Source organism: Chanodichthys erythropterus, chromosome 14, assembly GCF_024489055.1.
Source record: "Chanodichthys erythropterus isolate Z2021 chromosome 14, ASM2448905v1, whole genome shotgun sequence".
NCBI lineage: Eukaryota > Metazoa > Chordata > Actinopteri > Cypriniformes > Xenocyprididae > Chanodichthys > Chanodichthys erythropterus.
In genome coordinates, this window is record NC_090234.1 from 13,313,072 (window position 1) to 13,334,746 (window position 21,675).

General features: G+C 32.4%; 2 protein-coding genes across 2 annotated transcripts; both read right to left on the bottom strand.

Moving 5' to 3' along the window:
* Positions 1-820: 820 nt before the first annotated feature.
* On the bottom strand, positions 821-11,051 carry akap17a (A kinase (PRKA) anchor protein 17A). Its single transcript, XM_067409405.1, has 5 exons — positions 10,955-11,051; positions 8,096-8,878; positions 6,285-6,433; positions 4,874-5,114; positions 821-3,399 (listed from the first exon to the last, which is right to left on the bottom strand). Exons 1-5 carry the CDS (start codon positions 10,979-10,981, stop codon positions 2,701-2,703), a joined length of 1,899 nt encoding a protein of 632 aa, XP_067265506.1. The 5' UTR covers positions 10,982-11,051; the 3' UTR covers positions 821-2,700.
* Positions 11,052-17,677: 6,626 nt separating this feature from the next.
* sowahca (sosondowah ankyrin repeat domain family Ca) lies at positions 17,678-21,556 on the bottom strand. Its single transcript, XM_067410630.1, has 3 exons — positions 21,076-21,556; positions 20,762-20,934; positions 17,678-18,466 (listed from the first exon to the last, which is right to left on the bottom strand). Exons 1-3 carry the CDS (start codon positions 21,554-21,556, stop codon positions 17,678-17,680), a joined length of 1,443 nt encoding a protein of 480 aa, XP_067266731.1.
* Between the last annotated feature and the right edge of the window lie 119 nt (positions 21,557-21,675).

Below are 21,675 nucleotides of genomic sequence, written 5' to 3' on the forward strand. Positions count from 1 at the left end.
CCAGATATACCTATTAGTTTAACTGAGCAGCAGATTTTGAATGAATGTTTTTGTAATTTCATTTGTACAGAAATGACACTTCAGCTTTAAACCTGTTTTGTATTGTTATACTATATGTAAATTAATGTTTTCTCATTCTCCGTGTGACCGAGAAATTCATATTTATGTCACAAAATTTTGCTGTATGTTGCTTTCGTGTAAAGATTATACTTCCGCATTCTTGTATTCCTGCCAAAGACAGGAGGATCAACAGCACTGTTTTTTGTATCGTAATTTGCCTACCTTTTAAACAGCATTATGGTAAAAAAAAGAGAAAAACTATGGCAACAGCTTTCCTACCTGTATGCGATGACGTTTTGCTGACAGAACAGTCAGTGTTCGTTGTCAGGCAGTTTGAAATGTTGACTACAAACATGGAGGTTCTTCAGATTGTCTGTCGCGACGTCTCCATATTCACGATTCTTTGATTCTTTCACGCTGGATCCTTCTGGAAACCGAAAGTAACTCCCTCCTGCTAAACATTTACTCTTCGAATTCTTGCAGCAGGGAACAAGTCGACACCATTACTACTAAAAGTTTGCTAAGAAGTATTTCCTACTAAACCAGGTGGTATCTGACTAAGCGTATCCATAACAGACTGTGGTGGCGTGGCGTTTTACTACCTCGACAAAAGGGAAAACAACAGCCTTTTTTATTTAAAAGAAAATGTTCACCTTGCACAGGCAGCTAAGCTTTATTGAAAGCTCATTTTGCCTGAAATAAAATGTAAAATAAAATGTAAAATGAATCAAGACACTTGGTAGGATCCAAAGCACTGCTTTATTGAGACCTGCCAGGAAGGTAACTTGAGTTAATACGAATTACAAACACGTCCTTCAGTGGCGCATCTGCCATAAAACAGTGTCTGTAATGACTTTACATGTGCGTTTTCAACCTCAATCAAGTACTGTGCTTGTGCCGAGGAAAACAGTTGGATTCCCCGTTAAAAAATGACGGCTATCCATCCAACTTCTACAAAGGTTGAGAGTCCTTTATAAAACTGCATTGAGATGCTTGAAATAAACAGATCATAAACTCTTTCAACAAAGTCAAATTCAAGTCATAAACCAAGGATTGTAGTCTATGGAGAATAATAACGCTGAACCAAACAATCCTAAAGAAATCTGTGGCACAGACTATAACAAAGCTTCAGTCTTCGTAAGGCAAACTTAGACAAGAAAGTGTGATACTAATGGGAAAAATACAGTCAAATAAGGTCAAGATACTGTAGCGTTTAATTCAAGCAGTGAATCTTACAAACTGATCAAGAACATGTCCAGGTCACTATTCACCTCAAAATCGAGAGAGACAGAGAAATTATCTTTTTAAAGAAAATGAGGCCTATAATTAGAGACAATATTTAGGGATTGTTTTGTGGGTGACATTATTTTGATATAAAAAAGTAATAATATATTAGTTATACATCATGGTATTTATTTTTAGTACTGCTTTTAATTTATGCTGCAATTCAGTAAATTGTACTATAAAAAAATTAAAGAATCTAATGAGAATCACAAATTCAAAAAGCAAAATATATGGATATATAATATATGGATGCATTACAGATATTATGCTGAAAAGTTGAGGGAAACATGTGCTCAACTGAAATAATCCTAAATAACGTGAAATAAAAATAAAAAATAAAATTGTAATGGTCCAATTCCTAAAACAGGCTTCATGTTTATGGGAAAAAATGGTTTGCTAGGAAAAATAAAAAATAAAATTATTGATCCCAAAACTCATTTTCTTTATGAAACATATAATTTGCTGTAAAATAAAAATAAAAAAATAATGGAAAAATAAAAACTTAATTATCTTAAAACAGGTTTCATGTTTTTTTTAAGAAAAAAAAATATAAATAAATAAATAAAATTATCTGGGAAAAATAAAAAATGCAATTCTAAAATAGGCCTATTTTCATTGTGAAAACAATTTGCTGGGAAAAATAAAATAAAACTTATTGATCCTAAAACTTTTCTTTATGAAAAATATAATTTGCTGCAAAAAATAAAAATAAAATAAATAATTAAAAAGATTTGTATGATTTGAATTAATGACCATGTTTTTTATGGGAAAAAATAATTATTTAAAATTAAATGAATTAATTAAGCCTAATTTCCATTGTGAAAAATGTATGGGGAAAAATAACCAAATTTAAAATAAAATCTTAATGATCCTAAATCAGATTTCATGTTTGTTTGTTTGTTGGGGGAAAAAAATCTGGGAAAAACAAAAAATACAATTCTAAAACAGGCCTAATTTTCATTATGAATCATTTGCATGGAAAAATAAAAATAATTATTGATCCTAAAACGTTTTTTAAAATTTGCTGTAAAAAAAAGAAAGAAAAAAAAAGAATGATAATAAAACATAAATCCTAAAACAGGCCTAATTTTCATTATGAAAAATATAATTTGCTGGGGGAAAAAATGAAAATAAATTGAAATAAAATATTAATGATCCTAAATCAGGCTTTAAGTTCTTTATGAAAAACAAAATTTGTTGGGAAAAATAAAAATAAAACCTAATTGGTCCTAAAGCAGGCCTCATTTTCTTTATACAAAAGATAATTTCTTATTTTCCTTTGTATTTTGTGGTGAATGTGACCAGGACGTGTTTGTCACACTGTAGGTTTTTCTTCTTCTGTTTCTCTCAGTATCATCAGTATCGTCTGGAGCGGTGGTGCGAGTGTCGTCCCCGTCCTCGACTGGACGAGCGACTCCTGCTGCTGCTTCCCCTGCGACTGCGGCTGCTGCTGCGGCTTTTGCTGCTGCTCGGGCCGTGACTGTACTTCCTGCGGCGCTCCGGACTCGCTCCGTGACGCCTGTGTCGCGTGGTTCGGCTCCTGCTCCTCCTGCAACTGCCGCTGCGCTCGCGGCCGCGCCTCCGTCCGTTCCGACTGTGACTGCGCCTCCCGCTGCTGCGGCGCCGCGCGTGATTGCTGCGCTCACGTCTGTCGCTGTCGGCTGCGACTTTCTGGTCCTCAACGTTCTCCTGTTTCTTCGGTTTGCTGTCCTGGTTGTCCGGCTTCACCAGGGATGCCGGATTTATCTCGTCCGCTTTCGGCGACATGCCGTTCACCTGCGCCGGCGCGTCGCAGATCTGAAGATCCAGGTCGATAACGGTGTTGTCGCAGGTGAGAGCGTTCTCGTCCTGGCCGTCTGTGTTGGTGCTCTTCTTCAGCAGGTTTCCCAGCAGTCTGTCGCGCAGCTCGCGCTCTTTCCTCTGGAGCTCCAGCGCACGCGCTTTCTCGGCCTCCACGCGCCGCAGCTCCTCCTCCTGCTGCCGTCTGCGCTCCTCCAGCTGCTGCAGCCGCGCCAGCTCCGCCCTCTGCTGCTCCAGCTGCTGCTGCTTCAGGCTCTGAGGACACAAACACTCCCTTCAGTCAACACCTGCAGCTGCTGCTTCCAATGTTTCCCATTTTTAATGTTTCTGGAATGTTTTAATGATTACATTTTAGTAACCAAAAATTAATGTCTAATTAATTAAAATCATCAAACTTGTACAATTTAACAACCTTTTAAAAGTTTAAGAAATATTACATTTTTAGGGCCCTTTGAAGTTAAGGCCCTATGAAATCCTTTTTTTTTCTCCGCTTCATTTTCCCCCCATATTTTGTGTTTTTATTTACATTTTTCTGAATTCCGTTTTAACTTTTTGCATTCCATTTCCAACGACTTTATTACATTTTAATAATCAGGTTTCAAGGGTCTATGAAATCCTTTTACTTTTGTTCAAATTCTGTTTTATTTTTCTGCATTCTGTTTTTTTTTCCCGGTTTAATTTTTTCTGGACTCCATTTTAATGAACAAATTACATGTATCAATCAAAAAGCATGACTAATTATCTTAAATCATGCAACTTATATGCTTTAACAAAGAAAAATTAAGTTTTTAAGGCCCTATGAAATCCTTTTATTTTTCCCAAATTCTGTGTTGTTTTTTTTTGTTTTGTTTTTCTGCATTCCATTTTAATGCTTTTAATACATTTTAATAATCAAAAAACATGTCTAATTCATTAAAATTATGAAGCCTATACAAATTAACAACAACCAATTTAAAGTGTTAAAAATGAAAATATATATATATTTATATAACTTTTCAGCATTCTCTTTATTTTTATTTTTTAAATGATTAATTTACATTTTAGCAATCAAAATGCATGACTAATTAATTAAAATCATGAAACATTTGCAATTTAACAACAATTTATTAATGGTTTAAGACAAATGTTATATTTTTCTCCCATATTTAATGTTTTTGTTTAATTTGTTTGCATTTAATTTTAATGATTAAATTATATTTTTAGTAATCAAAAAGCATGACTAATTAATTGAAATCCTGAAACAAATACACTTTAACAAAAATGTATTAAATGTTTAATAAAAATTACATTTTTAAGGCTCTTTCCCCAAATATTTTTCTCAAAATCTGTTTTCCATTTGAATTTTTCTAGATTAAATTTTAATAATCAAAAGCATTGAAATTTTTTATTTTTATGTTTCATAATTTTTCTTGATTCATGATTTAATACAAATAGATTATCGAAAACGGTGCTAATCAAACGAAAAAAAAAAATGCTGCAGAACACTGGTTTACTGTTAAAATTAAAACAATGGATGAAAAATTGTGATTATTCCTTAAAAAAAATAGTTTGAATAATTATTTTATTATTACTACTTTGAGAAGTGCATTCTACTGTACAATAGTAATATATTACAGTCATAATTTCTTTGAGTTTAACCAGACTTTTATTTTGGCGGGTTGTCATGAAGACCTCTGAGTGTGACAGGTGTCAATGGAAGTCGGGTGTTGAATAAGGTCATGTGACTGACCTTTGCTCGACTCAGTAACTCGGCGATGAGCCGGATGGACTCCAGGTTCCTCTGAGCCAGCAGCAGCTTCCTCTCCTCCATGGCGATCTTCAGGTGCAGCTTCTTCTGTTCTTCCTCCTGCTGCTTCTTCATCTTCTTCTGGTTCTTCTTCTCCTCTTTCTCCTTCATCTTCTGCTCTCGTTTGCGCAGTTTCTCCTCCCTCCTCCTCTCCTTCTCCTGCTCCTCCTGCTCACGCTGTTTTCTGAGACATGATCAACATTCACTGATTACTGGAGCTTCTTAAAAACGGCTTGTGAAAACAGAGCGAGGAGATGAAAATGTAACCAACATCATAAATACCATAATGATATTCATTTGATAATAATATAATGAATAAGTACTGATATACGTACATTCATAAATCGATTGTTTTACTGTATTTAACTTCATACAGGAAACATTTTGAATCTATTTGACCACAGTGACGTTTTGGTTCATACAATGTTTTATATAATACAGAATTATTGAGATAAATATCATATCTTTAACAAACTCTATTGTTGGCTCGAGAAAGCCTAGCCTGAAAGTTTGAAGTAGTTGTAAAAGCTTAAAGTGTAATACAGTGTAAAGAGAGAGGTAGTTTAATGTTTGAAGCAGGTTTGAAAGCTTGAAGTTTAAAGGATATACATTTAAAGTAGTTTTAAGTTTGAATCAGGTATAAATCTCTCAGACAAATAGTTTGCCATGCAGTTGCTAGGGTGTTGCTATATGGTTGCTAGGGTACTCACAGTGGTTGCTAGGGTACTCATGGTGGTTGCTAGGGTGTTGCTATGTTGTTTTGAGGGTATTCTGGGTAGTTGCTAGGCTGTTGCTATGCAGTTGCTAGAGTACTCTGGCTGGTTGCTAGGGTGTTGCTAAGTGGTTGCTAGGGTCTTGCTATACAGTTGCTAGGGTAACTGCGGTGGTTGCTAGCTAGGACACTCAGGGTGGTTGCTAGGGTATTGCTATGCAGTTGTATGTGTATTGTGGGTGGTTGCTAAGGTGTTGCTATGCGGTTGCTACGGTACTTGGGTGGTTGCTAGAGTTTTGCTATGCTGTTTCGAGGGTATTCTGAGTGGTTGCTAGGGTGTTGCTATGTGGTTGCTAGGGTCTTGCTATATGGTTGCTAGAGTATTCAGGGTGGTTGCTCACGTGTTTTTATGTGGTTGCTAGGGTGTTGCTATGCTGTTTCAAGGGTATTCTGAGTGGTTGCTAGGGTGATGCTTGGGTATTCTGGGTGGTTGCTAGGATGTTGCTATGTGGTTACTATAATGTACATATTATTGCATTGCTAGCATGTTTCAGACAGATACTATGCTAGTTGATAGATTAGAAATATTAGCTAGAATGGCTCTTTAAATAAGTCTAAAGAAATCTTAAATAAGTCTCATACCTCTCTTCCTCCTTCCGCCGCTCCTCTTCCTCTTTCTCTCTACGTTTCTGCTCCTCTCGTTGTTTCTCCAGCTCCTGGAGTTTCAGTCGCTCCTGCTGTCGTTTCTTCAGTGAGGAATCACTCAGGTGTTTCGTCGTGTCAAAGGTCACCTGAGAGAGGATGAATGTTCAGGTTATGCTTACAATGTCCTGTAATAAACATCTTAAAGCTTCAGATGTACTGCTGTCAGAACAAATGGTTCTTTCCGTCTAAAAAACTTTTTTTATTTTATTTTTTTTTCATTACAAATAAAATGTGTTTAATTGCTTGAAAAAATCTCAATGCAATAAAAGGTAATGGTCCTGAAAACAGACTTCATTTTCATTTTGCAAAATATAATTTCATGTTCTTTCGGATGGTTTTTAAAGTTAAAAATAAATGTTAAATGGCTTTGAGTTCTTGACACACACTTTAACTTCACATTTCACCAAACGAAATGTAACTTTGGTTAAAGTTCACTGTCATAATGAACAGTTAATTAACTTTCTGTGTCCTCACATAACCTCAGGTTTCTTTGCTCTGCTGAATAATCCTTCAAATCATAATACAGCCCAGCGCTGACTTTCATTTAATTAAAGGCCCTTAAAGTGCCGGTGTTATTCAAGTGCTCTGTTCAACAGACTCCATCTCATTAACACAATCCTCTTGTACTAGTGCTTCACATTACACGCCTGAAGACTTGCCCGACTAATTAAAATTGAAATCTGCTCAATGCCAAAATGCAGCAGAGTGGAGCTGTGGTGAACGTGAGTCTGTTCGATGTGGTAAAATAAGCTTCTGACAAAGAACTTCACAAACACATTTCTGTGGGCTTTTCTTCTGTGCTCTGTATTTACAGACCAGGGTTATTATCGTTAACTACAACTAAAACCATTTCCGTTACTTGAAATACAGTTACGTTAACTGAAATAAAATAAAATCTAAAAAAACCTTGAACTTATTTCAGCTAGTTGCTTTCACATTTTCGTTTAGTTTAAGTATTAAAATGAACAAAAACTGACAAAAACTAAAAGTGTGTGTATATGTATAATATAAATATACACATACTTAAATATTAATATTAAATATTAATATATACTAAATAATATATAAATGGATACTGTGATAACTAATTACATATATATTAATATATTATATATATATATTTAATATAACAAACGGAAGTGTGTGTGTGTGTATATATATATATATATATAAAAACATAATTATACGAAAATATTGTAATTATATATATATATATATATATACACACATTTAATATAGCAAACGGAAGTGTGTGTATTTGTGTGTATATATATACATACATACACATACTTAAATATTAATATATACTAAATAATATATAAATGGATACTGTAATAACTAATTATATATATATTAATATATTATATATATATATTTAATATAACAAACGGAAGTGTGTGTATATATATATATATATATATATATATATATATATATATATATATATATATATATATATATATATATAAAACATAATTATACGAAAATATTGTAATCATAATTATATATATATATATATATATATATATATATATATATATATATATATATATATATATATATAATATCTATTTTATATATAATATTGTATAATATAATATGTAATATTTTCATATATATTCATATAATTTGTCATGATTACTCATTATGAATGTTGTCATAAAAATAGAACATTTCAGATGTGGAGGATCTGAACAGAATCTCAGAGCTCATATAGAGAATACGATCTAGAAGAGAATCAAACCGACCTTAATACTGCAGGCCACCGCCTTCCCATCATCCCCTTTGAACATCAGCTTCATCCCTCTCAGAGAGTCCATAGCTTTGACGAAGCCCGTGTGATCCAGATACTGCACGTATCCTTCAAAGTTCAAGTGTCCTCCGAACGAGAACGTGTTGAAGTTCTTCCCGGTCATCTCTTCACGGTAGGGATCCAGCATGGGAATGTCGACGTTCCGAATCTTGCCGAACCGCTCGAATACGGTTTTGAGCACCGTCTCCGAAGGCTTGTCGGGAGAGCCGTCCTTCTGGGCGAACCACTTGCACGGAAGCCCCTCCAGATGGACGGTGTCCGGCCGCTCTCCGGGAACCGTCTCGTTCATGTCCTTGGCGTCCCGGAAGAACGAATCCCAGTCGTGGCGCGTCGGGAAGTCGACTTTGTTCTCGGCCGTGCGCACCTTCAGGACGTCCGTGAATCCGCTGAGTTTGATGCTCTTTCCCTCGAGTTTGGTCAGGATGCGCTTGACCACGCTTTTGTTCTCCACCTCGCCTTCGAAGCGGATGAAGTCCATGGTGCTCTTGGAGATGCGGAGCGAGGAGAACTGGTCCGGCTGTGCCATGGACTTCAACCTTTCCATCACCTCCCAGTTGGAGATGGATTTGCCCGGCATCTTCAGATGAGGAAGAGCCACGCTGATGGTCATTTTGGCGATGGGCTTCAGGTAGAGGTTGTACTCCGGACACAGATCCACAGCCTCGGCCGTGTCGTTGACGATGGACGTCATTATGAACACAGACGCTTCAGCTGAACACTACGAGAAAAGAGAAACAGACAGATCAGTGTGGAAATCAGTTAGGAAAAAGGGTTTTCTTAACTTGAATTAACCATGATATCAAAATTGACAATTCTTATTTTTTATTGCATTGGTGCATTATTGTGTTAAATTCATGTTCCATATAATCTTGAATCAGAATAACTTCCTCTTCTCTTTTCTGATGATGAGGGCGGGGCAACCTGTCACTCACATGAGATCCACCAATAGCAAACCACAACCATCCAATCAATTCCCCACAGACAAAATCAATCTACATTTGTTCTTGTTTGCGAAGCATTTCACTCAAATATATATGACACAATAGGAAACTACTGTGCCGCAACTTCAGTTTCATACTGAAATTGACCACCAGTCAAAGTCACTGCATAAACAAAGTTATCAGATCGTTTTGTAAACGAAAACGAGTAAATATCTGGGCAAGTGTAAGATTTTAATAATCGGACATAAAACAACTCCACCATTAATCTTAATCAGCGTTATTATTGTTAACTATAACAAACTAAAATGATCAAATACATTTTTGTTTGAAATAAAATGTAAAAAAAATATATATACATATTTAAAAAAAAAATTACTAAATTTAATTACTAAAAATTAAACTAAAATGATTAAAATACATTTATGTTGATTGAAATTAAATAAAAAAAAAATAAAAATACATATTAAAGAAATATATTAAAAATGACAACACAGGAAACATTACTAAAAATGTAACTAAAATGATTAAAATGCATTTATGTTGATTGAAATAAAATAAAAAACTAGGAATACACATTTAAATAAAATAATAAAAATGACAAAAACAGACAAAAGATTACAAAAAAATAAAATGATTCAAATAAATTTATGTTGATTTAAATAAAATAGAAAACTAGAAATGCATATTTAAAAAAGACAAATGCACAAATAAATTAAACTAAAATGACTAAAATAAAGTTATGTTGATTGAAATAAAATGAGAACCTAAAAACATTTTTTAAAAATAATACAAATAATAGAAAAATTATTAAAATGTATTTATGTTGATTGAAATAAATAGAAAACTAGAAATACATATTTTTTAAATAAAAAAAATGACAAATGCACAAATAAATTAAACTAAAAAAACTAGAAATAAATATTTTACAAAAACAATAAAAATGACAAAAACACAAAATTACTAAACATAATATACTAAAATAATTCAAATACATTTATGTTGATTGATATGAAATAAAAAATACATGTTTAAAAAAATATATTAAAAATTACAAAAAAGTAGCAAAAATGACAACAACAAAAAACTAATAAAAATGAAAAAACGCAAAACAAAATTACTAACACTTAGAAAAATTTAAAATAAAAACAGATTCAAAATATTAATAGGTACTACAATACTATATTAATAATACTAAAATAACACAGATGTGAATATTGTGTCTGTGCTGCACTGATGTGGCTTTACGATGCTAAAGTCATCATGCATAGGGCAGAAATCTCATGCACATTATAAAATACCATTAAATAATTCACAAAACAGAATATTTATTATCCTTTGAGTAGGTGGTCAGTAGATTTTGGATCTGACAAACTAGTTAAACAGCCAAACAGACCCAGTTACTGACCTCTAATACTGTAAACTTCAGTCTGCAGTTATTATTATTACTGTAACAAGACTAGTGTGTGAACCACTCAAAACATCACAGAGAGACTCAGTCTGAGAGCTCATCATGATTTTAATATCGTAATTTAACTGCTGTAACTGTGTTATTTTAGTGTAAATCATGGTCAAATTCTGATTCACTGCCCATAATTAATAACATAAACCTTACAGAGAGTCGCTTGTTTTAATGAATCGCTCATTAGACAGACTGTGAAGCTGATTAATTAACTATATTCATGAAAACACACAGCGGGAGATGATGATGGTGTGTATTATTGATGAGTTATTGATATCTGAATCATGAAACATCACTGACGGCTGATAAAGACACTCCTCTGAGCTCCTCTAGTCTCACAGCTCATGGACACAGCTGGAGGGAATCATATTTAGACATGTAAATCATCACTAACCTTTCTGAATTGTTCGGACTGAAGCATAAATAACAACAGCAGTCCGCTCTCAGTTGAAACAAACGGACATGATGCTTACAGCTTCCGCATACGTCACACGAGCCGGAACGGAAGTTACAAAGAAGCTCTGCTGCTCTCACGTGGTGACTGTTTTACCTGCAGCTTTTACAGTCATCAAGAATAAAATAAAATAAAATAAAATAAAATAAAATAAAATAAAATAAAATAAAATAAAATAAAATAAAATAAAATAAAATAAAATAAAATAAAATAAAATAAAATAAAATAAAATAAAATAAAATAAAAAACTAAGTAAATAAAAAAAATAAAAAAATAAAATAAAATAATAAAAAAATAAAACAACAAATATAAATAAATAAAAATAATAATTAAATAATAAAATAAAAAAATAAAACGAAACAAAATAAAATTACATTAAATTAAATAAAAAAATAAAAATAAATAAAACAACAAATATAAATAAATAAAAAATAAAACCAAAAAAATAAAATAAAATAATAAAACGAAACAAAATTCAACTAAATAAAATTACAAATAATATAAAAATAAAACATAAAATAAAATAATAAAAAAATAAAACAACAAATATAAATTTAGTAAAATTAAATTAAATAATAAAATAAAACTAAATAAATAAAATGAAACAAAATTAAATGCAATTAAATGAGATAAAATAAAAAATAAAATAAAAGGAAAGGACATGGACAACATCTGGGTGAAAAATAATTCTGTAACCTCTTTAGCAAAATTATTAAAGAAACACAAATATAATCAATCCTTTAAAACTAAAACTTTTTAAAAACGTTCATCTTAGAGCAGGGGTTTTCAAACTGGGATCCAGGGAAAAGAAAAATAAATGATGAATTTTAAAAATGAATTTTAAAAATGTATTTAAAAATAATAAAAATGTGATTAAAAAAATAGTGTATATTCTATTAAATAGATTTAATTAGATTAAAATACATAAGTAAAAATGTGATTAATTAGATTAAATTACATAAATAAGCAAATAAATAAATAAAGGCTAACAGTAATAATGCATTGCTGTGGTGAATAGAAAAAATATAATAATGTAACTTAATAGAAGCTAATTTTAGATTTATTATATTCATTTTTCAGTGATGTAGATAAAAGATAAATTTTTGGATCATATTTGGCATCTAAAAGATTGAAAAACCTTGTTTTAGTGGAAAGAAAACTCCTCAGCTTGATGAATCATTCTCATTGATAACTAATTTTAACCCATTATATAATGAAAAGTAGAAGTTTATGAGATCTGATGTTGAAGTAAGACTAAATTGTCAAACTTCGCACACGTCATGCACTTTCAGCAGTAGAAACAATGTTAATTTTCTGTAAATCTCTAGTATTAGACATCTGATCCAGGAGTTGTCCCATTTTAAATGGCAAAAAAAATATGGATTCAAGAATTTGACCTTTCACTCTACATCTCACAGCCCTTCAGGATCTTATATGAGATTTGACCTGCCTGTGAATCAGTGAATTTGGAGAATTTGCAAAGATTTGTGTTCATTTCTGTGGCATTTCTGACTCGTAATCTGCTGAGCGGATCGTATAATCTCTTTTGTTCTGGATCAAATCGAGGACTGGTGTTTGTTAATTCAGCACATGACCTGCCTGTGTGTCACATGACTGCAGCCGTGATATTTGAGGCTTTAACCTGCTGTGGCTTTTCTAATGACATCAGCTTTCAGGCCTTTAAAGTATGAATTGTTTCTCCTGCGCTCTTAAAAATAACAGTTCTTCATCGGCATCGATGGTCTCAAGAAGAATCTTTAACATCAGTGCAATCCTTGAAACCTCATTAAATACCCACTCATTTTATTGAATTTTTCTTCATTGTATTAACCATTTTGGTTGTGCACTGAAACAATATCCCTGAGAGTTTATTTATGTATTTATATGTTACATGACACTCGTGTCGTCTCTATTCTCAATGTATTATTGATAAATGAAAGTCAAAAGGACGTTGTTGATGATAGTGTGTGGAAGGAAGCAGAGATCTGTTAGGACAAGTGTTGAAATAGCAACGTTATTACCTTCCGGCCAGAAAAAGCTGTCGTACCTGCTTTAAATCAGATTACCCGTGTTATATCAAATGTCATGAGAAAGAAGACAAACAGAGATTTGATTCAACTGTGTATCACCAAACTGAAAAACAAAAAGAACAAAACACTCACCAGAATGAGTGAATTTCCCAGTTATCACACAATTCTGACCTGATTATGACCAAACGATAAGTGTTTAATGCTGTGGATGTCCATTTACACCACATCATGCTTTTGTAAATCATAATTATGACATAAAAAAGTCAAAAGTATGACATACTAAGTCATGAAAAAGTCATAATAATGACAAAAAGATGAAATTCTGAGTCTAAATTATGACATATTTACTCTAAATTATGAAAAGCTGAAATTGTGATGTAAAAAAATCATAATTATGACAAAGTCAGTTTCAACTTTTTGTCAATTATAACATAAAAAGTCTAAATTATGACATAAAAAGTTGAAATTATGAGATAGCAATTCATAATTATGTAAAACTATGTCATAATTTGACTTTTTATTTCATAATTATATTCTCAGAATCATATTATACTGTACTAAGTCCAAATTACGACATAAAAGTTGAAATTTTAATTTAATCATAATTATGATAGTCTAAATGATGACATAAGTCGAAATTATGACAGCAATTCATACTTATGTCAAACTTTGCAAAATGTGACTTTTTATTACAATTATATTCTCATAATCATATTATACTGTACTAAGTCGAAATTGTGACATAAAAAGTTGAAATTAGGATTTAATCATAATTATGACATAAAAAGTTATCATTTAGACTTTGTATGTCATAATTTTGACTTTTTATCTCATAATTATGACTTGGTGTCATCATAATTTACTTAATATGTCATAATTTTGACTTTTGTCAATGAAATGTCAAAATTGACATTAAACCATAATTATGAGATGAAAAATCAAAATTATGATATACTGAAATTATGACAAAAAAAAATCTAAATTACAGTATGACTTAATCATATTTATGACATATTAATTCAATTTCAACTTGTTAATCATAACTTGACTTTTAATCTCATAACTGAGCCATAATTTTGACTTTTTATCTCAATTATGACTTAGTGTCAAATCATAATTCACTCGACGTCTGTCAATTATGAAATAAGTAAAAAATGATGACATACTAAATCATAATTATGACATGAAAAATTTTAATTCTGATATACTGTACTAAAACGAAATTATGACTTCATGAATCATAATTAAGACATAGAAAGTCAACTTTTTAATCATAATTTTGATATAATGATATATCATAATTGATAATGTCACAATTTATTTCTTATCTCATGTCTCATCATATTGACTTGTCATAATTTAAACTTTTTGGCATAACTATGACTTAAAAGTCAAAATTCTGACATAAAAAGCCAAAATTTTAACATACCAAAGTCATAATTATGTCATACAACAGCAAGCCATAATTTTTACTTTGTATGCAATAATTATGTCTTTCACATCATAATTAAGATTTACCAAAAAAAGCATAATTTTTTTCTTCTCTGGCAGAAATGGGCTTCATATTATTCTTCCTAAACAACCTGTAAAACATCCTGCTATCAGATCCTGTTCATGTCACATAAATAATGAATCGACAGCAGATGGTTGACTGTGTCATTTAAGAACTTAATTAGAGACGTTTCCCAGTCAAGAATCATTCCTCATTTTATTTGATCAAACTTCAGCATTTGTTCTCCAGACATGAAAGAGCAAAGTATCACAGAAACTTGAGGAGACAGAAAGAAATCACCTAGCAACTGCATAGCAACACCAAACACCATCACATCGTCTTCAGGAAATGTAAACATCATGTTGGTTCTGACAGTTTCTATAGGAACAAATGTAAGGAACTTTATATGCAACATTTCTGGGTACTTTAAAATGACACAAGTGCCTAAAATGACCATTTCATTATCGATAAAGGCACTTCAAAGACACATTTGGGATTAGTCTTCTATAGGAGGTCTAATATTATAAAGCTTAGTACATTTGCTAAAAGTGCATTAGTCTTGGGTTAAAGTAACTGGTCACAGAATTAGACTTTCTCTTAAACAGCAGCTTTTTAAACATCACCTACATAAACATAACAGTCTCAAAACATGTTCATTCCTGCATCCGGAAGACAATCATTAAAGGTACAGCACCTGAAACAGGACAATCACGTGCAACAGAAACATGCCAGAGAAACAGAGAAACACAAAGTGCATATGTGAACATGAATTCAAAAATAATAACTATCTACATGTTCATTAGAGCGTCATTCTAATGAAATTGTGGTGCATAATTTTACTAAAAGAGATGATTGCATTACCGTTTGTTCCAGTTGATCGTCCTCGTCCATCCTAAAATTTAAAAGGCAGCTGCTCTTTATTTTCATTTATAAAAACTCAATTTATACTGTGAAAAATTAATATTATAAATATGTGGAAAATAGTTTCTATGATATAATTGTGTTTTTTTTTCCTACTCACTAAAGTACCGTATTATTTATTTAAATCTTTTTTTTTTAAATCTGTTTTTCATTATTTCAATTCTCATGTTAATTATGAAAGTTTTGGCCGATAACCGTTAATGCCGATAACCGATATATATTGGCCAATAAACAAAATATAATTTTTGAGATTCTGATTACAAAAACAAAAGTCTCACCATTAAAAGCCATTTTTAATGTTAACATTATCGGCCCTATAAGAAAATTTGGCCGATAATGATAACATTATAAAAATGAACATATATCAGCCGATACCGATATGGTGGTCGATATATAGTGCATATATATATATATATATATATATATATATATATATATATATATATATATATATATATATTTATTAGAGATGCATCGATATGAAAATTTTGGCCGATACCGATAACCGATAATTCTTTATATTTGATAACCGATATATTGGCCGAAAAATCCAAATCCAAATTTGTATATAATTTTTGAGAAACTGAATACAAAAACAAAAGTTTCACCATTAAAAGCCATGTCCCAAGCACACAATTATAATGTTTTCATTAAAATATTTTGTAGTCTTTATGACAGACTTGCACTGCACATGTTCAACTTAACTATATATATTTTTAAGTGATTTCAATCATATTTCAAGCAATTCAAAACCATCATGATGAACAGTGCACATCTGAAGTGTCTCAGCTGAAGGAAATGATCAATTTTTTATCGGCTCATATATATTGGCCAAATTTTCTTATCGGGCCGATAACGTAAAATTAAAACACATATTGGTCGATACCGATATTGTGGCCGATAAATTGTGCATCACTAATGCTAATCAATTCAGTTTATTTTATTTAAAATGTTATTTATTTTGTTTAATCTTATTTTTTATTATTTATTTTTTAAAAAGGTAACACTTATATATAATGCATTAAAAAAGTATTTTAATACATTAATTATGCACCTTATAATGCATTGTATGATCTTGTGAATAATTGTAACTACTCGTTATAATGCTTATCTAAAGTTTTAGAAAGTATAATGCTTTAAAACACTATAAAAAATTTTTTTGGTGATTTATCAAATCAACTTGAGATAAATAATGTGGTTCAGATAACATAATATTTTGAGTTTCTGTTCATTAAATCAATCGCCTTCATTGTATTAAAGGATTAGTTCACTTTCAAATAAAAATTTCCTGATAATTTACTCTCCTACATGTCGAAAAGAAATGAGGGTTTCTGAGGAAAACATTCCAGGATTTTTCTCCATAGTCAGTTTCAGTGCAGCTTCAAAGAGCTCTACATGATCCCAGACGAGGAATAAGAGTCTCATCTAGAAGGTCATTTTCTAAAAAAACATAAAAATGTATATACTTTTTATCCATAAATGCTTATCTTGCACTGCTCTGTGATGCACCACGCTTTACATGATCATGATGAAAAGGTCATGGAAGTACTGATCCAGTGTTTACAAAGCGAACGTGCAAAACTAAGTCAAACACCCGTTACAAAAAAAAAAAAAAAGGTAAAATATCGGACAATTTTGAAATTGAAGGAGAAAATTTCGCTCTACCATGGTACTTCCGCCTATGTCACATGTGACCTTTCCAACGTGATTACGTAATGCATGGCGCATCTCTCTTTTTTTTTTTTGGACCTTCAACCCGTTGAACCCTGTTAAAGTCCACTATATGGAGAAAAATCCTGGAATGTTTTCCTCAAAAACCTTCATTTCTTTTCGACTGAAGAAAGAAAGACATGAACATTGGATGACATGGAGAACAGTAAATTATCAGGAAATTTTAATTCTGAAGTGAACTAATCCTTAAACTCAGGTAACTTGCTTTTTTAAGTTACACCAACTATTATTTTTTACATTGGTGGCAAATAACCAATTTCAGATGTAAAAAGCAATCTGGAAATATTATAATGCATTTTAACTTTGGTTACAATTATTTATGAAAAGATTATAATGCACATTATGAATACCTTTATACATAAAGGCTTTAAGTAAACTGTTACTGAAACATCTAAATCACGCCTCCAGATGTAAACAGGCAGCTCAGCTGATCCTAAAGTAATAATGTCTTTGCATATGCTTCTAATATATATTATAACAATTTCCATCTCATCCGAAGAGATTTGATATGGGTCTGGATTTGACGGGGCTCTTGAGCGAATCGTCTCCTTCCTCGTTCTCCCTGAATGAAGTGCTGTGGACGATCTGCGTCTTGAAGCGGTTCCTCTGCAGCCTGATCCGACCGATGGAAGACTTTCGATACAGAGATCTGGGTTTGGACTGACCGTCGCCGGCCATCTCCTCAGGGTGGTTCAGCAGACGAAGAGGGTTTGGAAGGACTTTGGGAAGCTTCCATCGGCCGGCTCCGGGCACATTCTCTGTGTCCAAGTTGGCACAAGCCCCTATAATGTCTTTAATATCCCCCGTGACGGTGGCTCGCAGGTACTGAGATGCTTTCTTCCCGCTGTAATCCCTCACATCCACATCAGCATCATAAGCGCCCACCAGCAGCTTCATGATCTCTATGTGATTGTGCATGGCCGCCAGGTGCAGAGGTGTGTAGCCGGCGCTGGAGCGTGAGTTTACGTTGATGGTGACGTTGTGCCGCTTGGCAAAATCCATCAGCATTGCGAAGAGCTCGTGTTTGCCTTGCTTGGCCGCCCAGTGTAGACACGTGAAACCGGTGACAAAGTCCTTCTTGGAGATGAGTGTCGGTTCACAGACGAGCAGACGCTGGAGACTGTCCCATTCACCATCTGCTGAGCACATCATCCACTCGTGCTCCAGCGGGTCTAAGGTTACCGAAGCACAATCCTCTTCCACAGAGGACGATCTAAAGTCACTGTTTCTGGCTGATATGTGCCCTGAGCAGCTGCGATGCACCAGTGAGCGTCTCACCTGCATGAGCATTACATATTATATGCATTTGCATTATATATTATTATATGTATAAAATAATATATATATATATATATATATATATATATATATATATATATATATATATATATATATATATATATATATATATATATATATATATATATATATGTATGTATGCATTATGGTATGTGTATTTTCATTATACTGTCAAACCAAAATTTATTCAGACACCTTGAACATTTCATTCTTTAATACTTTGTTCACTATAGTTTAAAAAAATGAGGATACAATATGAAAACATCTCAGAGTTAAATTAAAAAAAAAATTAAAAATTAATCTTAATTATGTCAGATAACACTTAAAACATGGTCAGGTCAAAGTGTCTGAATAATTTTTGGTTCCAAATTTTTTATCAATTTTACTGGTAGTCCACCCTATGAAGAATTTCAGCATGCACATTTGTATTATATATTACAGTATATGCATTTTGTGCATTTGTAGTATTATATATTATATGCATTATAGTAGGTGCATTTGCATTATATATGATATGCTTTATGTGCATTATATTATATATAATATATATTTTATATATTATATGCATTACAGTATTTTCATTAGATATTAATATGCATTATGTGCATATGCATTATATATTAATATGCATTATGTGAATTTAGATTATATGCATTACAGCATTTGCTTTTACGTTAGATATTAAAGGTGCTCTAAGTGATCCTTGGTGGAGTAACTTCCTGTTGATGTGTGTCAAACAAGTGTTGTCAAACAAAACAGAGGCTAGCTAGACCCTCCCTCCTCCTCCCCCTCCCCTCCGTGCTTCCCGAAACAGTCATGAACGCACATTTAAAATCATTCTTGTTGGTTATTGGCTGGAGCATGTTTATTATGTTAAGTGGTCCAGGCTGCACCAGTTTGTTTTTATTGCCGTTTTCAGAGCTTGTGGCGACTACAGAGACCGCGTTTTTTTACAGTGTGTTCAGGGGACAGACAGCTAGCGGATAGTGAGGAGATGTTTGCTGTATGTGACAAAAAATGTTTTGGCCTAAATCGCGTGACATCACTTAGAGCACCTTTAATATGCATTATGTGCACTTGCATTATATATTATATGCATTATGTGTTTATACATTATATATTATTAGCATTATGTGCATTTGCATTATATATGATATGCATTATGTGAATTTGGATGCGTTACAATATGTGGATTTACATTACAATATGAATTATGTGTATATGCATTATATATTATTTGCATTATGTGGATTTTACATTATATAATATTAGCATTATGTGCATATGCATTATAATATGCATTATTAGAATTTAGATTATATGCATTACAGTATGTGCATTTGTATTATATATTATATACATTTTGTGCATTTGTATTATATATTATATACATTATGTGCATTTGCATTATATATGATATGCATTTTGTGAATTTGGATGCGTTACAATATGTGGATTTGCAGTACAATATGAATTATGTGTTTATGCATTATATATTATTTGCATTATGTGGATTTTACATTATATATTATATGCATTATGTGTTTATACATTATATAATATTAGCATTATGTGCATATGCATTATAATATGCATTATTTGAATTTAGATTATATGCATTACAGTATGTGCATTTGTATTATATATTATATACATTTTGTGCATTTGCATTAGATATGCATTATGTGAATTTGGATTCGTTACAATATGTGGATTTGCATTACAATATGAATTATGTGTATATGCATTATATATTATGTGCATTATGTGCATATGCATTATATTATATTATCCATATTATAACATATTATAATTGCATTTTGTGCATTTGTAGTATTATATATTATGTGCATTATAATTTGTGCATTATATGCATTGCAGTATTACATTATTAGATATTATAGATATGCATTATGTGCATATGCATTACATATTAATATGCATTATGTGAATTTGGATGCATTTCAGTATGTGCATTTGCATTTTATATTATTTGCATTGTGTGCATATGAATTATATGCATTACAGTATTTGCATTTTCATTAGATATTAATATGTATTATGTGAATTTGGATGCGTTACAGTATGTGCATTTGCATAATAAATTAGATCCGTTCCATAATGTGCAAATTCTATATTTTTGCATTATGTGCATATGCATTATATATTTTATGCATTTGCATTAAATGTGCATTATGAGCATTTACATTTTTGCATTGTGTGCATTTGCATGATTATTATATGCTTTATTACATGCATTTGCACCAGTCTCACCTGTGGAGAACTGCTCATCATGAGCTCTATGAAGTTCTTGCGGCTGCCTTTTGGGGTGCTGCCCTCCTCAGACTGCCCATCATGTGCTCCATCCTCAGAAGAGCCCAGCAAACTGCGCTGAGATCCCCTCGATGTTCTCCTTCTACTAATGATGACCTGTGATGTGACAGAAGCTTTGCCAAGTGGAGCCTCCAACTCCAGCTCTCCTGCCCTAGATTCCGGCTGTCCGGTTGACTGGACATTGGAAAGCTCGGGAACATTTGATTCGACATCATTTCCAGGCACATTTTCAAGCGAGACCTCTGGGAGATTACAGTGAGAAAGTGCAGAACTGTCTTTCTCGATCAGCGCGATGTCTGACACACACACCTCCTCACATTCAGCATCTCTCACATCGTCTGCTTTCTCCTCGGATTTTTTATTCAGATCATGTTTTCCATCGATTTCTGCCTTGACATTCCCGTTCTCTTCGATCTGCAATGCATCTAATCCTCTCTTGACGTCTTCATCATCCTCCTTCTCCTCATCATCGGGCTTCTCATCCTGCGCGCGCCCGCTCCGCATCTCCGGGTATCTGTACTTCTTCTTCAAACATACCACTTTCTCCCCGTTTTCCTGCTTCACATACGCGATATTGTCCACAAAACGCTTAAATCTCTCTTTTAACATGGCTCGCTTCGTATTTTCACTGCTCAGAAAGACTTTAAAATGCGCTATCAAGTCCTTGTTTTTCACTCGCCCCCCATTTTCCAATAGAAAGTCCAGAACGGATTCTTGCGTGCACTCCGACGCCATTATATCATGTTTTATATTTATAAACAAGCGAATAGATAAATTAACATCGTGGTAATTTTAATCGTTTGTCTGGGTGCTGGTGAACACATCGCGTCTTTTCTTGTATTAAAAGTAGGTTG